Below are 19,808 nucleotides of genomic sequence, written 5' to 3' on the forward strand. Positions count from 1 at the left end.
AACGTAACATCAGAAATAGTTCGAACTTTCGGTGCCTCAGTACTGGGCTTTAGCCACAAGACGTATTTTATGCTGTTGGTGGTTTAATTCAGTCAACAAAACGAACAGCATTTTAAATCCCTGCTGTTAAAATTCTCTTTGTGATACTTGAGTGTTCAATCATACAATTACCATTATAAATTGTACTGTTTGGGAAAATTAATCTCTCTGTTATGGATTACTAAATTGCACAGTAATTGTAGTTTCTAGAAACAAGGTGCCCAATTCTTGGCCAATCACCCAGAGTGGGTACGTGCCATGTTTTAAGGACATCGTCATCATCATCATCATCATTCTTCCGAAGAAGACAGCAACGGCGGTAATTACCTTTCGTTAACTCTTGAAAAATGCTGTAGTGACACGTGATGAAAGGACAGTTGGACTAAATTCGATGTCCCAAATTCCAGGTTGTGAATATTTAGAGTTCGTGTAGATTAAAGGATACGTTTGAGACTGAGGCGTGCTGCCTGCTGCACTGCCCTCCTTAGAAATAAAATTAACCACACGCCGAATGAATCTAGATGCAACAGCAGTGCTAGTACGTTTTATTTTGTTTATTAAGTTCTGTACTATGACTCTATTTGTGTGTCACATACAAAACGTTCAAACACATTCGATTAAACAATGTCTAAAGTCACACACTTGCTTTCAGTGACCATTTAATCTGAAGACCATTGAAACCCGCGTGCCTAATGGCTCTTTTGTGCGAGATTGTGGAAGCGAGCCAATGGGGCTCGCGGATTTCAATGGTCATTGAAAATGCGCGTTTGACTGCGGCATTATAGAATGCTCGAGGTTGAATCCGAAGGCGGCGCACCCGGTTCTTGCTTACCCCGTCGATGTCGGAAGTGCCAACTATAGCTGGATAACGCCAATAAAATGACTGTAACATTCTAGAAAGAACGACGTCCTTTCCACAAGGTGAGTTTTCCCGTCAATGTACATAAACGACGCTTCTACGAAGCTGCATCGAGACGTTGACTGAAACATCCATTCAATGCCATTTTTATATATGGACATGCTCTCTGTTCGCCAGGAACGTGTCATTGAAACTTGACGCGAAAGACAGCGGAAAAGTTGAACCCTGACGTCGAACACCGCCGAAAGATTCAATTCCTCGGCTGTCCATCCACACGCCGACTGACGCCGACATACGAAACGACGGCTTGCCTTGTACAAGACTGCTCGGCCTGACAAAACAACTGCACGCGCGTGTTGAAAAAATTGTCAAGAACGAAGAAATGCGGCACTAAGTAAGAGAAGTATGGAAAGAGCGGCTGCAAACACACATCATCTTTTTTTTTTTTCCCTTTTCTTCAATAGGTCGTTCCCGGTGTCAAGGGCTATCACCACGGATATCAGCGGCCGAGGTCTCGGTGCAAGCCAAAACAGAAGCCGAAAGTCAAGTCAAGAAGCAGTCGAACCGCGCAGCATGCAGGCCGGCGATTCCAAGCGCACCGTCTCTGGCACCGAGAATGACTCGTACAAAATCCCGGCCGCCGGTGCGTTTATATTTCACTAATTGACTTCACGCTTTGACTGGCTGCAGTCCTTGAATCAAGCGCCGCGGAGGTCCGAGAGATAGCGCGGCGTCTTCTTTTTGTTTTGACATTTGCATCATCGCTGCTTCTTTTGTGGCGCCGCAGGAGGCTTCTTATCGTCCAGCGCCGTTAGCGTCGTCCCTTTCGTGGCGTAAGTGAGACGGACCTTAGTATAATCGAATTTATATTTGCGCGCGAACACGCTTGACTCGTTCTTTGCGCGCACAGCATGAATGCTATAGCCCCTCCGTGACGTGACTCCCAATGGGTTTCTTGGCCGGCGTCCTGGTACTCGAACGGATCTCCGTGAGAAACGCTTAAAAATGCGTAATGACAACCTGCCGTGTGGCCTCGCGGTGATTTTCTTCTTTTGTGTCGACTCTAGTGTCGAGACTAATGATGCGCTCGTTTGGTCTAGAAACTACTTATCATCTTATTTGCATATAGGGTTGTCGATGTACTCCTGTCCAGAGTCTTATACATGTAAAGGGCTAACTTGGCTCGGCTTGGCGTAGTCGAGCTGATTGTATAAGAACAAGTACTAGGGTTTGAGTGAGAAATTCCCAAGTTATAGCAGCAACACATCTGTGGCTATGCGAGGTTCAGCTGGGCACGAGACATAGTGGGTTTGAATGCCGGTCCCAGTGGCCCCACAATGAGACAAGGGGGCCCTGACGTGGACAAGTCCCTTTGTCGAAAGGTTGGGTCTTAGCTAAGGGTTATCCATCTTCGTTAGACCCAGTGCGGTAGATCAGTAGCTACAGCGTTGCGCTGCTCAGCACGAGGTCGGGGGTTCGAACCCGGCCTCGGATACCGCAGTCCGCGATGGGGACGAAATGCAAAAGCGCTCGTGCAACGTGGAAAGAACCTCAGGAAGTTAAAATTAACATCCGGATTCCCACAATAACGCTCGTAACCACTATATGCGGCGTGCCTCGTGATGATATTGTGATTTTTTTTTTTGCTCGAAAGACACCCCATTTTAATTGTGAACTTCACCCACCACATTTGAGTTGTAATCCGGCGCTAGACCCACGTTTCCGTGTTTTCTCGTCCTAAAGTCCCAATCACGGTGCATTCTCATCGATTATTAGCTAAAGATTGCACTTGGAAATCCTTATTACGGCGCGGTTGCGTGTTCTTCCGTACGAGACGCTAAACTTGAGCCACGTGCCCATACTGAAAGTTTGCACAGGTTTGCCACCTATTTATTTAATTAAGTTTTGGGGTCTTACGCGCCAAACCACGATCCGATAATGAGGCACGCGATAGTAAGGGGACTCCGGATTAATTTTGACCAACTTTTTTTTGAGCTCACGGGCGTTCTTGCATTTCGCCCCCATCGAATTGCGGCTGCCGAGATTTGATCCCGCTATCTCGTGCCTGTAGCAGCGCATGCGTCGCCGCAGCCGCCAAACCAACACGGCGGGTCATGCCCGCTACTAAAGTAAGACCTTGACTCGGGAGGGTTGGCTCACTCGTGACGCAGCCGTGACGGAGACGAAAACAGAGCGCGAACACAGATAAACAAATGCGCAGGCTAGAGCTAGGGAAACACACATTTGACCATCAAGCCCTTTCACACCTGACGCGCATGATATATCCGGGTGGCTTTATCTGCAGCGCCGAAGCCGACTTCATGTCCTCGTCGACCCCTCGCCTAGGGGGCGCCCTTCCTCGTCTGTATCGCACCATCCTGGCTGTGACCAGTGCTGCCTTCTTCTTCCTCTGCCTCTCCGTCCGGTTCATGGCGTTCGACGAAGTCGGGCCGGCTCGCTGTACGCACCTATATGCTCTTCTTGCATTTCATTAGTCGGACATAACGAAGCGTAGAGTGATTTAACTGTCACATTTAATTGAAAGGTAGAACTTTTATAGGTAATCAGCAATGAAAGCTGATGAATAGATGGGAGCTGTACCCACAACTACCGCGTTGCGCGTACGGTGTGTAACAAATAGGCTACTACAGCGGCCGTCCTGTCGTCAACGTTGTGGGGTATTTCTGCATGTGTACAAGATTAGTCCTGGGACTGTTAGCCAACGCCGTTCGCGGCCATTTAAGGCGGCAGACGGGGAATATTTCATTGAACCTCTGCAGGCGTCACGTATTCGTGAGTCTAGAGGAGCAGACAACTGGCCAAATAACTGCCTGTTTCTTCGTATGCTTGTGAATAACAGAATATCGAGCCCCTCGAATCCCCTGATCCTTTTCGTTCTTGGATTTTATGGATCTTGCCCTTCAGTTCGCAAAAAGTCGCTCGCTTAGGTCGGGCTCGTTTACACAGTGTGGTTGAAGATCAATGTTTGTCATACAGTTAAGATGTCTCACTGTGCAAACACATCTCTCTACGTATACGGTGAGGCGTAATACCCAATACAACCACATTTCGAGCTCTCTCGTTGAGCAATCGAACTTTGCGCTTTTGTTCTAAGCCAGGTGTTTTCTTCTCATTCTGCAGCTGGATTTCGCGCCGTCACGGCTGCCGCCATTACAGCTCATCCGGGTTGTTAGCGCGTAGAATCGTGTGTTTTTTTTTTTTTAACCTAAGACGCATTATTTGTATGCACTGCGTTTTATATAAGACGAGAATATAGAGCAGTGAGTCTGAGTGAGATGACGAAACTGGAATGACCACTACGACATCGCGACCAGGAGCACAAAGCTAGTGGCCCAAGCAAGCAGACAACTTGGGCCACCAGGTCGGCGTAAGATAGAAGACTGAATGGAGCTTTCAAGTCTCTTGAAGGTATCGCGACATTGCTCATGGCGTTGCTTTATCTCCCGTAGTGTTGACGTTGAAGAGATGTTGAAGTGAAGACGGTTTTCGCAATGAGCTGTCAATTGTCTTGAAGATATCGCGTCTTCGTCCCCCCCCCTCCTCTCTCTCTAATCGCTGTTTTATATTGACACATGCATATTGCGTGTTTCTTGTGGACGATGCGTGCGAGCGTCCCGTCGAAGAAGACCAACTGCTTCTGGCTCTCGAGCTGTAGGCTGAACCGGCCAGCGCTGCAGTTATCCTTTGTATATATACTTTGCAAATAGTCTCCAGAGCTTAATCTTTCGTTCGCGCCACAATATCTTTGCTCTTTATCGTTGTATTATACCTGTTGATGGCTGAATCGAAGACCTTATCGCAATGACCTGTTAACTTTGTCTTGGAAATTTCGAGACATGACCTGTCGCTCTTATTTGTGTGCGCTATTTGATAGTGCCTTATACCCGCGCTTTAATTTCGTCACCCCCCGGTAACCGTAGGCGGTTGGAGCGCCATCTGTTCCGGAACTGAAGCCGACTCGTCCGTTGGTGTCGATACGGTCGCGCCCGAACCAAGTGAGTAGCACGCTTTCGTCATTCGTACTGGGCTGTTGCTATTGCGTGGTTGTATATGCAGTAACGGTACGTTTCCAGCGATATATAGCTCCAAGGCGTGAACAATGGAGTTGGAGATTGGCAGAAGGGCTGGGAACAAGAGCACGTACGGACGCACTGGGGTCACTTTTTAAGTTGGCGACCCTCGAAAAATAGCATGCATAATGCTCTGGGTACCAGCTATTGAGCGGAGCGTTGACCGTGCGTGCACTTCATTTAGTTGGTTTTTGGCTGCCAAACGTCCGTGTACTGAGCATTGGGCACACGTTAAAATAACTCGAGGTGGTCGAAATTATTCCCGAGTTGCCCACCACTACGGTGTGCCTCATATTCATGTCGTGGTTTTGACACGTAAAACCCCAGACTTTATTGAATTAAGCTTGTTTTTCATTTCGTTGTAGCAGCTAACGCGACGTAGACGGCGTGCGACATTGAACCACCTTTAGGACTGACCCATGTCCTAGAGGAACAGCTGGTAACTTTTATTTGCTGGAGTAAAAAAAAAAAAAAAAAAAGTTCGGCATGCCGCCACCGTCATTGTAACTCGTCGCCGTCGTGTTGTTCGAGTTATTACACGCACGGCCGCGTCGCACACACCTAATTGCTCGACATTGATTTATCTGGAAACGCACTGCAGAACCACGGCCACTGGATAAAAAAAAAAAAAAAAAAAAAAAAAAAAAAAAAAAAAAAAAAAAGCTGCGGCCTTCCGCCTCGGGCGCGTTGCACTGGGAGCGAATGTGACAGCCGTAGTTGCATTGTCGGCCGCTTGGCTGGGCCGAACGGCGCTAGCCATCGGCGAAAACACCCGTGAACTTAGATTTAGGTGCACGTTAAAGAACACCAGGTGGTCGAAATTTTCCGGAGTCCCCCAGTACGGCGTGCCTCATAATAAGATCGCGGTTTTGGCACGTAAAACCCCATAATTAAAATTTTTAACCATTTACACCCCTAAAAGTAAGAAAGAGTGTAAATATATCTAACTCACACCCCCACAGCCTTGGCTGTAAGGATGTGACTTATAGACACATTTACACCCTTTATCACTTTTAGGGGCGAAAATTGTTTTACAGTGCAGGCGTCATTTAAATGAAGTCACGCATGGTATTCAAGTCAAGATGCGTTTCTGAATACGGGGTTTAAAGTCCGCCAATACAGCAGATCGCGGCGTACTTTATTGTCTGCCTCAGTGACTATGTCGCTCTGTTGAGAATTTAGTCATGGGTTTGACGACAGCATTTCAATGGGGGCGAAATTCGAAAATCATTTTGTAATTATAGGCGCACTTAAAAAGAAAGAAGAAAGAAAAAAAGATCTTCTAAGGTGGTCATACTTCTTCTCGAACCACCCACAACGGCGTCCACTAACCAACTGTGCTGTTTGGGCGCTTTGAATCCCACTCACAAGTGACTATAATATTGTAGCGTTCGTACGAGAATCGTCAGATCGCTTTGCATGATTTACATCTCCGATGGTTTCGTTTTTTTGGTAATGTTTTTTTTTTATTTTTTTACAGAAGTCACCTGTCCTTTACGGTATACTTGAGAGGAACGTTTTCCTTGGGAGTTCATATATAAATACGTGGAAACGCAGATCTTGTTTTTCTAACCAACCACCCCTATTAAGAGAAAGAGAGAAACATTTATTTAGACCATCGAGATCGTTGATCTTGAGGACGAGTGGGTGGTGTCCTCATTCCAGGACTCCGCTGGCCCCTATTGAGAAAGAACCCCGCATTTCCCATAACTCCCATGTCCGATACCACCGTATTGTCACGTAGGCGACGGTGAGCTGCCTGGCACGCAGGCAGACAGAAAGTAACGCTGCGTCGATGGTAAACTTAAAATAGAATTTATTGGGCGAACTTGTGCCCCTAAAGCAAGCGAACTTGGCAACACCAAAAACAGCAAGCGCGCCTACGGCGTTCGTCGGACTCTGGCAGCACAAGCGGTGGACCCGTATTTATACCCTTTTGCTTCCAAGATCGAAACGCGTCAAGCGACGCCGCTCGCGTCGACAGGAGCGCCGCTCGCGTCGTTTGCGTCGCTGGAAGCCGAATTAATGCACATGGCAATATGACATTGGGAAAAACGGGCTTCAATATAGGATCCTATATGTTTCATATCAAATTATTAGATATGGGAGTTATGGGGCATATGTGTGTTTTTCAGTTGGGACTGCATCAAATTTGATGGTATTTGTTGCATTTAAAAGAAAAAAAAAGTTAAAATATAGTAACTGCATGTTGGGAGCAGGTTGGTTATTTAGGCAGTTAATTTTTAATAAAATATGTCGAATATTGCGAAATTAAAAAAGAACTCGGAACTATTAGGCTTACAACTCTGTAACTCGGCAATCAAAAACGATATCTCAATTCTCTCATCTGCACCTAATAGTACATATAAAGCGGATAAAGCTAATATAGACCGCTTGAAATTATACCATCAATTTGCGAATAGTACTTTTGCACGGCCCTCTTAAACGTCGTAACAAGTTTACGTAAGCTGTAAAATTGTGTATTGTATTTGTCCGCTTTAAATGCGATATTTCTTTTTCGTGCATAATTACGAATGTGTAAACTTTGTGCTTCTATTTTTTTTAACTTACATATTTTCAAAATTTTTGTAAAAAAAACTTTCAGGGCCGTACATTAAAATTTTGTTTTCAACAGTCACTAGACCTTAATTCTCTCTCTCATGCAACACATTTACCCGCGTATTCCGAAATGCGTCCTAACATTAAGCCCATGCTTGACTTGATTTGAAGGACGCCTGGTGTGAACATGGCCAGGACGCTCATTGCGTTTGCTTCGGCACATTCTCGACAGGCGTCATTTAGATCAATTAAAGCAAGGACTTCAAGCTAAGTTGCATTTCTTAATAAGGGGCTTAATTCAATTTGTTCAAATCGGAAACTTATGATATATCTGCTCCGTGCTATTCATTTTCTTTGCACAATCCCCTCACTCATTGTTCCACTATTAACGTGTGAGGTATACCAATGAAGGCATATTGTATAAATAAATAAATAAATAAATAAATAAATAAATAAATAAATAAATAAATAAATAAATAAATAAATAAATAAATAAATAAATAAATAAATAAATAAATAAATAAATAAATAAATAAATAAATACATAAATAAATAAATAAATAAATAAATAAATAAATAAATAAATAAATAAATAAATAAATAAATAAACGGGTTGTCTCATCCAAGCATTTCTGACTTTTACATGAATTTGAATAGGTGGGATCGGATTCCGCCACATGGTCAGAAATGGCGTTAGGTCAGAACAGGCACACTGCTCATCCTATGTTGAAATTGCAAACATGTCAGTTTCAGTGTGCAAACTGTGTACGTGCACGTGTTTCAAACTGTCGCCACACTGTGCGGACGACAATGCTTTAGGTGTGTGCGAACGGTAATGTTTGAGGCCTATTCGAATGCAAATTGAATCGTGCCAGACGGGAATCGAATGGAATCGAACCGAATATCGCATACTTCTGGAATATAGTTCTCGAATAATAAACAGCCATTTTCACAAATAAGACAAAACGACGTTCGCATCTCAGTATTCATAACGTTAGCTTCTGTTAAGATGTTATTAAGATATTAGGAGTAGCACGTTATTGGGACGTTTATTATAAAGCCCAGAGGGAGTTTAGGAAAAAATAAGGCAGTTGCTTCGCATGTAGATGGCTCTTCAGAGAGTGCGAATAATCGCTGTATAGCCAGCAAAGTGTGGCACCCTGATTGACGTAGCCTGCTCCGCTACGTAAGCTGTCATGTTTTAAGTCTATAGTACGCCCGAAGGAATGAAATTTATCCGTCTTTTGCTCAAATTTCATGTTTATTTTTGCAACGTCGACGTTTTGAAATAACCGAAAACTATACGAAAAGTATTTGTGTTTACGAATAGTGACTATTTGATTCGAACACCGAATCTTATAGCACGCTATTCGATTCGTTATTGGAAAGTTTACAATATTCGCTCACCCCTGCAAAATTCCACTTGCGTGACGCAAGTGTTATATATTCCCCCAAGAATAAAATTGCTCGTCTTCTGATCTACGCAGGTGCACGCTCTTCGAAAGAAATTACACCTATGGAATTCACTCCGTATGGTGAGTCATATGTAGATCAGTCCTATTAGTGAAAATTATGAGAAATCTAAACGGACATTAAGACATCGCGCCTCATATATATATATATATATATATATATATATATATATATATAATTCTGGCATGGTACTTCGACAGCGTGACGACAATGGTATGACGATAATCGGATGACGAAGTTGGAATAACGGCGATGGAATGGCCCCGATGGTATCGCGACAAGAACGTTCAGGGTCGACCACATTCAAAGTGAACACCTCATTAGTATTCAAGACATCATAAAAGCTGATGTTCCGTACATAATTCGAAAAATCATTACTGTCTTTATCGACACCATGATTACACATCCTATAACGAACATTTCACTCGTGACGTAGAATAAACACCATAGTTTTACCGGATTGAATACTAATGAGGTGTTCACCTTAGATGGGGTCTACCCTGTACATAGTGGCCCAAACTAGTAGACATCTTGGGTCACTGGGTCTGGGAAAACGCCTAGAGATTGGCACGGACATAGTCGAATACGGAAACTGCGTAAAGTATCCTAAGGATGCTAATCTCATTAAAATTGGGCAGAAACCATGAGGACATATTTGTTAAAGTAAAGCAAGAGCTCCCCTATAGTTCTGCTGAAAGACCCCCTCTGGGACACTTGTTAGTCATTAATAGTTAGCTTTTTTCATTAAATGCTTATGAGGTGTGGAGGTGCTGTAACGTATCGACATGTCGGAGGACACTAGGCAAGTAGTCCTCAGACTGATTATGTGTAGAGACGAGACATATACGCTAATACAATTATCCGTGCACCCGTGGTAGCTATAGCATCAGACGTGCTGTTATCAGCGTGCTGACCGTGCTGCAAAGTGCTTTTGATACGAAAGCGTCAAATGGTCCATTGAGCGAAAAATCCGGCGTCTGTCGTCCGTAGGAGCGAAACGGCACCTAATTTCCCATTGGCTGCTATGCCACGTCACGAGCGTACCTCGACGGAACGGAGCGGGCGAAAGGGTACACCTGCTGCCGGGTTAGCGCGCCAGTTGATGTGGCATCGCCACGACGCCACGTCATATCGCTCTCGGAAACCTGTGTTATGCACGTGTTCGTTGTCCGCGCAAGCTCTCGTCTGCGCTCTAACTGCCTATATATATTGTACTGAAGGCGATTGACCGCGCTTCGATGTCTGGGGAAAGAAGACGACGATGAGTGTGGTTGTTGTTGACGCTCTAGCTCGCGCTCGCCGGTAACCAGACCTGCCTTTCGGATAGCCTTCTGTAACGCCACATCGAGGCCTGCTTGAAGACCAACACCCCCATTTTAAGTGGTGGAGGTAGCGGGGTACTGTCCATCCTGGAACTTCGCAGCCGTACGCTACCATCAGCTTCCACCATGACTGATCCTGGCCCATCGCAAGCTGCTCCCGTGCCAACGACAATCCACTGTGCTGGCGTGCCCCGACAACGGGACCCACCTGTATTTAGCGGCACCGACGACCAGGACGTCGAGGATTGGATCGCCGAGTACGAACGAGTGAGCTCTAGTAACAAATGGGATGACCGCGCCAAGCTCACGAACGTTCACTTTTACATCACTAATGTAGCCGGCCTCTGGTTCAAAAACCATGAAACCGAAATCACGAGCTGGTCGACCTTTACGGCAGCCGTCGCGGAGGTCTTCGGTCGTCCCGCCGTGCGCCGGCTTCGCGCGGAACAGCGCTTGCGCAGTCGAGTCCAACGCAGGGAGGAGACGTTTACAAGCTACATCGAAGATGTTCTCTCCCTGTGCAAGCGCGTCGACCCATCTCTCACTGAAGGAGAAAAAATAAAGCAAATCATGAAAGGAGTCGACGACGACGCATTTCAGATGCTTGTCGCTAGGAACCCCCAGACGGTAGCCGACGTGATACAACTCTGCCAGACTTACGACGAGCTGCGAAAGCAGCGTGCGTCGACGCGCCGTGCTGCTCAAGATACAGCAGACATTTCCACCCTTGCCAGCGACGCCACTGCCGATCACACCGTTTTGCTGCCACACATAAAGCAGTTCATCCGCGAGGAAGTTGCACGTCAACTTTCCCTTGTCGCCCACACACCTGAGCCAGCGCCGTCATCTTTAGATCCACCTCTTCGTCATTTCATTGAGACGCAAGTCGCCCAGGCACTACCAACTGCCCCGCCGGCGTTGCCTGTCCCTACGCCATTAACTTACGCTGCCGCTCTTGCCAGACCACAGGCCCCATCTCTTTCTGGCGCCTACCGTGCCACCGGGTCCTTCTACACGTCGCCGCCACCCTCACGCCCGGTGCCCCATCCTTCTGCGCCCACCGGACCATCTGTTGTGAATCCGTGGCGTACCATTGATAACCGGCCCATATGCTTCGCATGTGGTCTTGCGGGCCATATAGCCCGCCACTGTCACCGTCGCAGCTTCCGCTCTCAACATGGTGTGGCTTCGCCAACCTATCAAGGTGCTCAGCACTCACCACGAGTTCCTTCTCCCGTCGCCGACCCGTTTTCTACACGCCGCCCGTATGACTCACGCCGGTCATCTTCTCCCCGTCGCCGATCCATCTCCCCGATGCTTCGCCGACCTAGCCCCGCACGAGAGGAAAACTAACAGCCGCAGTTCCCGAGGCAAGAACTGCGCCGTCATCGAACTCTCCAAGACCTCATTTTTACCCGCCTAACGAAATTGATTTATTGGTAGAAGGTATCGCCGTACGTGCACTTGTCGACACAGGAGCTGTTGTTTCTGTAATTAGCGAAAAATTGTGCCGCGATCTGAGAAAAGTGACCACCCCGCTTACCGATGTTTCCCTGCGTACGGTGACCTCGCATCACGTCAAGCCTACCGCTCAGTGCACAGCCCGTGTAATTATTCAAAATGTTATGTATGCCGTTAAGTTTGTCGTCCCTGCCCCGATCATCCTACGACGTAATCCTAGGATGGGATTTTCTGTCTACTCATCAAGCCCTCGTGGACTGCGCGCGTGCCGAACTCACATTGTCGACGCCGTGCCCTGACCTCGATGACCACGCTCCCCCTAAAGTGTTTGCCGCGGCTGACGTCCACATCGCCCCTTTGTCCGTCGTTCTGGTACCGGTGTTTTCGCCTGCCGCCGCCAACTCACCTGTTTTGTTTTCGCCATCTGCAGCTCCTGCTCGGCGCCGAAACTTCCTCCTCCCGTGGGCTGTCATCAACTTCTGCAATGGTTCTGCGGCTATCTACGTGTGCAATGTATCTGAATGTCCGTCACTTCTACTACGCGGCGAGTGTCTGGGAAGCTTCGAGACTTTTGACTGCCTTTTCGAGGATGCAATGCTTGGCGATAAGGCATCACTACCGATTTGTGCCATCGCTCCTGCCGCTGACACCGACGATCCTGACGACATATTCTTAAATGCCGTCGATTCCGCCCTCACACCTGCGCAGCACAACTTGATTGTGCAACTCCTGCAGCGTTTTCGAGCCTCCTTCGACCACAACCAGTCTTCCTTAGGTCGAACATCAGCAGTTGTTCATCGGATCGATACCGGTCAACAAGCACCATTGCGCCAGCGCCCATATCGTGTGTCGACTGCAGAACGCCGTGTCATCGATGAGCAGGTAGACGATATGCTGAAACGTGGAATAATCCAGCCCTCCAGCAGTCCCTGGGCCTCTCCAGTTGTGCTGGTAAAGAAAAAGGACGGATCCATCCGGTTCTGCGTGGATTACCGCCGTCTTAATCGAATAACCCGCAAGGATGTGTACCCTCTACCACGCATCGATGATGCCCTGGACTGCCTACAGGGAGCAGAATTCTTCTCGTCCTTAGATCTGCGCTCGGGATACTGGCAGGTGCCGATGGCAGAGGCCGATCGCGAAAAAACGGCTTTTGTGACGCCCGATGGCCTGTATGAGTTCACAGTCATGCCCTTCGGCCTCTGCAACGCGCCTGCTACTTTCGAGCGCATGATGGACACGATCCTTCGAGGCCTCAAGTGGCATATTTGCCTTTGTTATTTAGACGACATTGTGGTCTTTTCCTCTGATTTTGCGTCCCATCTAACTCGAACAAGTTCTCGCTTGCCTCTCAGCTGCAGGACTGCAACTGAACTTGAAGAAATGCCTCTTCGCCGCTCGAAAGCTTACGATTCTAGGTCATGTTGTTTCGAAGGACGGTATTCTCCCCGACCCTGCCAAACTTACAGCCGTTTCCGCGTTTCCCAAACCAAGTACCATGAAAGATCTCCGCAGCTTTATCGGCCTATGTTCTTATTTCCGACGCTTTATCCGCAATTTCGCTATGATCATCAACCCTTTGACCAAGCTCCTCGCTGGCAGTCATAACCTTTCGGCTTGGTCTCCTGCTTGCGACGACGCTTTCAACGAATTGCGCCGTCTCCTTACGTCGCCTCCTATACTGCGACACTTCGACCCCTCTGCACCCACTGAGATCCACACGGACGCCAGCGGTGTCGGGTTAGGCGCTATTCTTGCTCAACGGAAACATGGGTTTGAAGAGTACGTCGTTGCCTATGCAAGCCGAACTCTCAACAAAGCCGAAGGCAACTATTCGGTGACTGAAAAAGAATGTCTTGCCATAATTTGGGCCATAGAGAAATTTCGTCCTTACGTGTACGGGCGCCCATTTGACGTAGTGACCGACCACCACGCCCTGTGCTGGTTGTCGTCACTGAAAGATCCAAGTGGTCGCCTCGCTCGATGGGCATTGCGCCTCCAGGAATACGACATCCGCGTCGTGTATCGCTCTGGTCGGAAACATTCGGATGCAGACGCCCTCTCCCGTTCACCCTTGCCTCCCGACCCTGTCTGCTTCACAAATACTACCTACGATACCAGCGCTCTTGCCATCTCTGACATGCCATCTGAGCAGCGCAAGGACCCGTGGGTGGCTTCCATTCTAGACTTTCAGTCTGGCCGGACTTCTGCTCCCATTTCTCGGACTTTGCGTCGGCAGGCTGAACACTTCACCACTCGGGAAAACGTGCTGTACCGCCGGAATTACACCCCCGGCGGCCGTAAGTGGCTCCTCGTCATTCACCGCCACCTGCGCTCCGAAATCTGCTCCACTTTCCACGACGACCCACAATGTGGCCACGCAGGTTTCCTGAAGACGTATTCACGTATTAGGCTTCGGTACTACTGGCGTGGCATGTACCGTTATGTTCGCCAGTATGTTCGGTCATGTTCCACGTGCCAGCGACGCAAGAGTCCTCCTCAACACGCCGCTGGCCCCTTATTACCTCTGCCATGCCCCGCCCGACCATTTGACCGCGTCGGCATTGACATCTACGGTCCCCTTCCCAGTACACCAGACGGTAACCGTTGGATAATCGTTGCCGTCGATCACCTCACACGGTATGCCGAAACTTCACCTCTTCCGTCGTCCACAGCAAAAGACGTTGCCACTTTCATTCTTCACAATCTCGTCCTTCGTCATGGAGCTCCTCGAGAGTTGCTGAGTGACCGTGGTCGTGTGTTCCTCTCCGACGTTATCGCAGCATTGCTTCGTGAATGCCGTGCCGTTCACCGCACCACCAGTGCCAATCACCCACAGACCAACGGGATGACAGAACGTTTTAACCTCACCCTGGGCGACATGCTTGCTATGTACGTCTCGTCAGATCACTCCAATTGGGACCGAGTGCTACCTTTTGTTACGTACGCTTATAACACCGCCATTCAAAGCACCACTGGATTCTCCCCTTTCTTTCTCCTTCACGGACGCGAACCTTCTTGTACCATGGACACTATTCTTTTATACCGACCCGACGCCTCCGAGTCCACGACTCTATCTCAAGCAGCTACATACGCTGAAGAATGCCGCCAACTTGCACGTTCATTCACATCACAAGACCAGTGGCGCCAGAAGGAACACCACGATGCCTCCGCTACTCCTACGTGCTATGCTCCTGGCTCGCTAGTCTGGCTGCGTGTCCCGTCCACTACACCTGGCCTTTCAACGAAGCTGGTCTCCAAGTACCAGGGACCATATCGTGTACTTCAACAAACATCTCCGGTGAACTATCTCATCGAGCCGTTAGAACCGTCTTCTGACCATCGTCGTCGTGGCCAAGAAATTGTCCACGTGTCCAGACTCAAGCAGTGCTACGATCCCCCTGTGTTTTCTTGCCCCTAGGTCGCCAGGATGGCTCCTTATTCCGCGGGGGGTAATTGTACTGAAGGCGATTGACCGCGCTTCGATGTCTGGGGAAAGAAGACGACGATGAGTGTGGTTGTTGTTGACGCTCTAGCTCGCGCTCGCCGGTAACCAGACCTGCCTTTCGGATAGCCTTCTGTAACGCCACATCGAGGCCTGCTTGAAGACCAACACCCCCATTTTAATATATATATATATATATATATATATATATATATATATATATGCCATGACACTGCGAGTACTGTAACAAAGACGACGTCGGTCACTGGGAGTGAAGAAAACGACGTTTCTACAAGATTCTCTCCGCCATCTTGGCATTGCTGCAGCTCGCTGTAACTATAAGTTTGTAACTATACTTTTATTTATACCGTTTCCGGTGGCATTTTGGTGGCGGTGCTGGCTATAATGCGTGTTTGCAAAATTAGTGCGCGCAGGTTTCTCAAATATATGGTGGCTGCTATACTGCCCACTCGCGCCTTCCATCTATAAACCATCTATAAACGTCGACCATCTATAAACGTCGAGCACGCAAAGCTCGCCCTTCCCTCCGTGATATAGCCCCGTAACCGCCCTCCCTCTATGGTTCGTACCTCTATAGCCCAGCGAATCAAACTTGCCATCAACGCGTCAGCTGTTGAGACACCGATCAAATGGAGCAAAGTAAAACATGGATCAAACGCCTCCATGTTTACTGCGGCGCAGAAGACAACAGACCAGCCGACGAACGCTGCGAGCGGGCCGCCGAGCTTCGCCCGTGCTCCCCGCGTGACATGACTTTCACGGTGCACTTCTCGGTGCGCCCAGGAAGAGTCGGCTCCTGCGTGACGCTATCGGCTAACGTGTCCCGCTGCCTTCGCGGAGCGAACCGCTTCTGGACGCTCCGTGACTGTGAGGCTGCCTGCAATCGTGAGTCAACCGCGTAGTGCTCAGCCAACGCCTCCTAGATAGCACAAGGCCGGTGCGCTTCGATCCATGACGCCATGCTTCCTTGCTCGACTGCCATAGAATCTAATAATGGGGACGCTCTCGAGTAAGCCGCGGTGATTTTGACGTCACTGCTTTCGTCACGCCGGGCTTGGCAGTGGAAATATTGGTCCAAGTAGCATGAAATCATAAAGCAGAGCGCACAGGCCTGCTATCTAGGAGGCGCTGGCTCAGCTGGCCTAGTTGGTACAGGCCGAACGGTCGCTATACATGCCGTGCTCTCAAATTATAATTGTCACTACGCGACGTAACGAACGATGAAAGGAAAATTGGTAGGCGTAACGTTAAAACACAGGAAGACAGCGTTGTGGATTAGCGAGCAAACAGGGGTCGCCGATATTTTAGTTAAGAATAGGGATATTAACGAGGAAAGAATGGAGGAAGGCGGGCTTTGTAATCCGTAAGGCAGATAACCGGTGGTTCTCTAAAGTTTTAAAAGGAGTGCCAAGGGAAGGGCCGCTTGCGCTGTCGAAGACGCGAGAGAATTAGGTAGTGTGAGGAAACGAAGTTTGTAGGCATAAGGTGCAAAACAGGGGTAACTGGAGATCACTGCATGGGGGAGGCCATCGTTCTGCAGTGGGCATAAAAATTGACTGATGACGATGACGCAACGTACGGTCGCGCCATGCGTCTCAAAATGCTCTCTTTCACGCAGGAAGAAGTTGTAAGGTGGTGGTTATTCTGCTGTGGGCATCCACGCGTCTGTGGTATATTAGCACATAGCAACGGGCTATGGGGGCCTTGGTTCAAATCCTACCATTGGACACGAATTCTTTCAATTGAGCAACAGCTTCGGTTTGACCCAACCACATGTACGCAATTTCGGGGCGACGTCGACAAGCGACAGCGACGACCGTCAGGTTTGGCCGTCCCTCTCGTTCGTCATGTCTCCGGTTTTGTGGCCAGCCAGAACATTTCGTTTGTCGCCAGGAAGTCCGCACTATGGGCGAGGGTGGTTTCGCTATACCGGTCTGTGTTAGCGACTGATACCTAGAATTAGGCAAGCACGATCCAAACATTTAGCTTGAAAATAGTCATAACGTTTTTTTTTTCGTGATCATTTGTTTCTTCTTATTGTATAGTACACCTGGTAAAGTTCGCTGATAGTGAGAGTGCCAATGACAGTCGACCTCGCAAATTTCTGTTGAGGATGACGACGTGCGACTGAGTCCGGCATGATAGAAGTCAAACCGTTTCTTGAAAAAAAAAATTGTCGCGCAAGTCGCAATCAGCGCCTAGTTCAATCGCGAATCGAAGCACTCTCGAAATTGCGTTTCGTGCTACGTGCAGATACTCTATCGGTGGCGCCGCTCAAGACGTCCTCGAACAACGCTGCGACTTCGACAACGACGATGACGACGACGACGCATAGACGTCGGCGGCGCCGGTGCGACGCCGCGGTGTCGTTTGGCCCGTGTTCTGTGGCCGATCGGCGGCGGTCGTCGGCCAATTTCGTCTTCGAGCACGGACGCTGCGTGGCGCTGCGGGCAGGCAGCTGCGCCGACGCGGGCTTCTCCACACTGAGACACTGCCGCTCCGCGTGCCCGGAGAAGGATCCATTGCAGATAGATGAACTCGTTAACTCTACGCTTGCGTGACTTGAGCACGACTTGCAACCTACCTCACTACGCCGAACTGAATCAAAAATAAAATATCAATCAAATTGAGAAAGTGTTGCACGTTTGTAAAACGTTAAGGCGAAAGCCTGATTGCACGCTTGGCACACTTTTTGTCACGATTAAGATACGTTTATGAAGAATTGTGGCTACTGTCCACCGGAGCGCACGACTGAACTCCCCGCAATAGCCGCACCTGCTGATAGTGGGCTAGTGCTATCAGCGCCTTTGCAGAGGGAGGGGCTGTAGGGGAACACTGGCGTGATTAGGGGGGTTGGAGCCAGCGGTGGAAGAAGTCGACGAAGGCGCGAGCAGTGGCACGAGCACCTCTCTGACCACGTGGCGTGTGTAATCGGGCACGCACGAGGCACACCCTTAGTAAATCAGAACCGTGGAGCAGCAGTGGCTTGAGGGAAGCGTGCTCGTCACGTGCCCCGGAGGCTCGATTTCCACCCAGACCGAAATGTGCCAAATTTTCTTTTCAACGCCACTAATTGAATTTCTTTACAGGAGCCTACCTGAGAAATGTGACGTCAATCCGAGCATTTGTTGACGTGATTTTACTCTTCGTGGCGTCGGCCATTTTTCGTCACGGCGCAGTTTCGCCAATGTCACCGCCAAGGGTACCGCCAACATAGACACCTAAGACTTTGGCCTTAAAAGAAAAGTAGACGTTGCACCTAGGTGAGAACCAAATGGAACCAATTTACGTGTTGCATCGCCCGGCCGTTATTCATGATGTACTTTGATCAAAATGCACATTTTGTCTTAGTGATCTGCGAACGGGACTTAACATCAAAGAGAACTTCTTAAATACAGTGAGTCATTCGTGCCTTTGTGTCAGCCTACAACACAACTGCTTTTTTTCTTTGTATTCTTGCGCGAACGAACGAACGAGAGAACGAACGATGAATGAATCAATCAGTCAAACTACACTAAGTAAAAATTGCAATGTGTTTTTTCTTATTTTTTTTTAGAATTGAAACGTTCAAAAGTGTTTCAACGGGGGCCAGATGACGTATCCTAATTGCAAACCTTGGCTAAATGGCTAACGTTACAGTGGAAGTTATTTCAGTACGTTGAAAAGAAACGCGCTATAGATTAACAAAAACGCGCGGAAGGACACACACGACACGAAAGAAAGAGTCGTGCGCGTAATATGCGTCAACAAAGACGGCGACCCGTCTTTTCCGCGCGCCGCCGTGGAAGGTGCTGACGCACTGTGAAGCCGACGCCAAGAGCTGCGGCCTCTCATTTTGACGCGGTGCGCGCGCACGGTTCTTTCGCTCTAATCACGGTTGATAGCGCTGCAGTACGATAGCGCATGAGCGCAGTCATGTTGTATTCACATTTCGCGGGCTTTCCTTAAACGCCGAAGAAAAACACCACGCAGCATGTTGCCACAGAAAAAAAAAAAAAAATTGGATCGGTCGTTTCTGAATCCCCTCTAGAACGTAACAAAATGCACTTGACCCCAAAGTTAAGATGAAAAATTTTGCATAATTGATATTAGTTAACTAATTAAGCGGTATATAAAATACTATATGGAGCGCTACATGACGGCAAACCACATGTCGCTGGTTTCATTCAGCTGCCGTTAACCACTTTTTAAAAATTTTTAAATCCTTTGTTCAGTTACGTGAAACGCCCTGTAGAACATATTTATAACCCAGCATCCACCAATGTTTCGGACGCTCGCGCAGACCGCAGGCGGTCGCTCGACCACTTGACAAGTGTGATTGACACTGTACGGTCTGCTGGTGTTATAACAAAAACTATTTTATTCGTGGACGGAAAGCTCGAAAGACAAACGAGGTAGTCGCACAATATATCTACACCTAACTGTAACCCTTGTCAAAGTAAACTGCATAGCTTATTCTGCAGCAGTACGTTGCCCATTCTGTTAGGATCGTCGTATGTTTCGTAACTGCTCATTGCTGCTAAACCACAGCTTAAAAT

The 19,808-nt window shown here is 48.3% G+C and overlaps 1 protein-coding gene across 1 annotated transcript; it reads left to right on the forward strand.

The window, feature by feature from the left end:
- The first annotated feature begins 757 nt into the window (after positions 1-757).
- Positions 758-17,859, forward strand: LOC119459431 (uncharacterized). The gene is made up of 6 exons (XM_037721214.2): positions 758-1,292; positions 1,363-1,541; positions 4,840-4,914; positions 9,036-9,083; positions 15,952-16,155; positions 17,524-17,859. Exons 2-6 carry the CDS (start codon positions 1,472-1,474, stop codon positions 17,829-17,831), a joined length of 705 nt encoding a protein of 234 aa, XP_037577142.2. The 5' UTR covers positions 758-1,292; positions 1,363-1,471; the 3' UTR covers positions 17,832-17,859.
- Positions 17,860-19,808: the final 1,949 nt, after the last annotated feature.

Source organism: Dermacentor silvarum, chromosome 7, assembly GCF_013339745.2.
Source record: "Dermacentor silvarum isolate Dsil-2018 chromosome 7, BIME_Dsil_1.4, whole genome shotgun sequence".
NCBI lineage: Eukaryota > Metazoa > Arthropoda > Arachnida > Ixodida > Ixodidae > Dermacentor > Dermacentor silvarum.

Excerpts from the sequence above, each read along its gene's own strand:
- LOC119459431 (XM_037721214.2), top strand. The coding sequence starts at position 1,472 with ATGCAGGCCGGCGATTCCAAGCGCACCGTCTCTGGCACCGAGAATGAC. Across the intron at positions 4,915-9,035 it reads TACGGTCGCGCCCGAACCAA|GTGCACGCTCTTCGAAAGAA; the intron begins GTGAGTAGCACG and ends TGATCTACGCAG. Across the intron at positions 16,156-17,523 it reads CTGTGAGGCTGCCTGCAATC|ATACTCTATCGGTGGCGCCG; the intron begins GTGAGTCAACCG and ends TGCTACGTGCAG.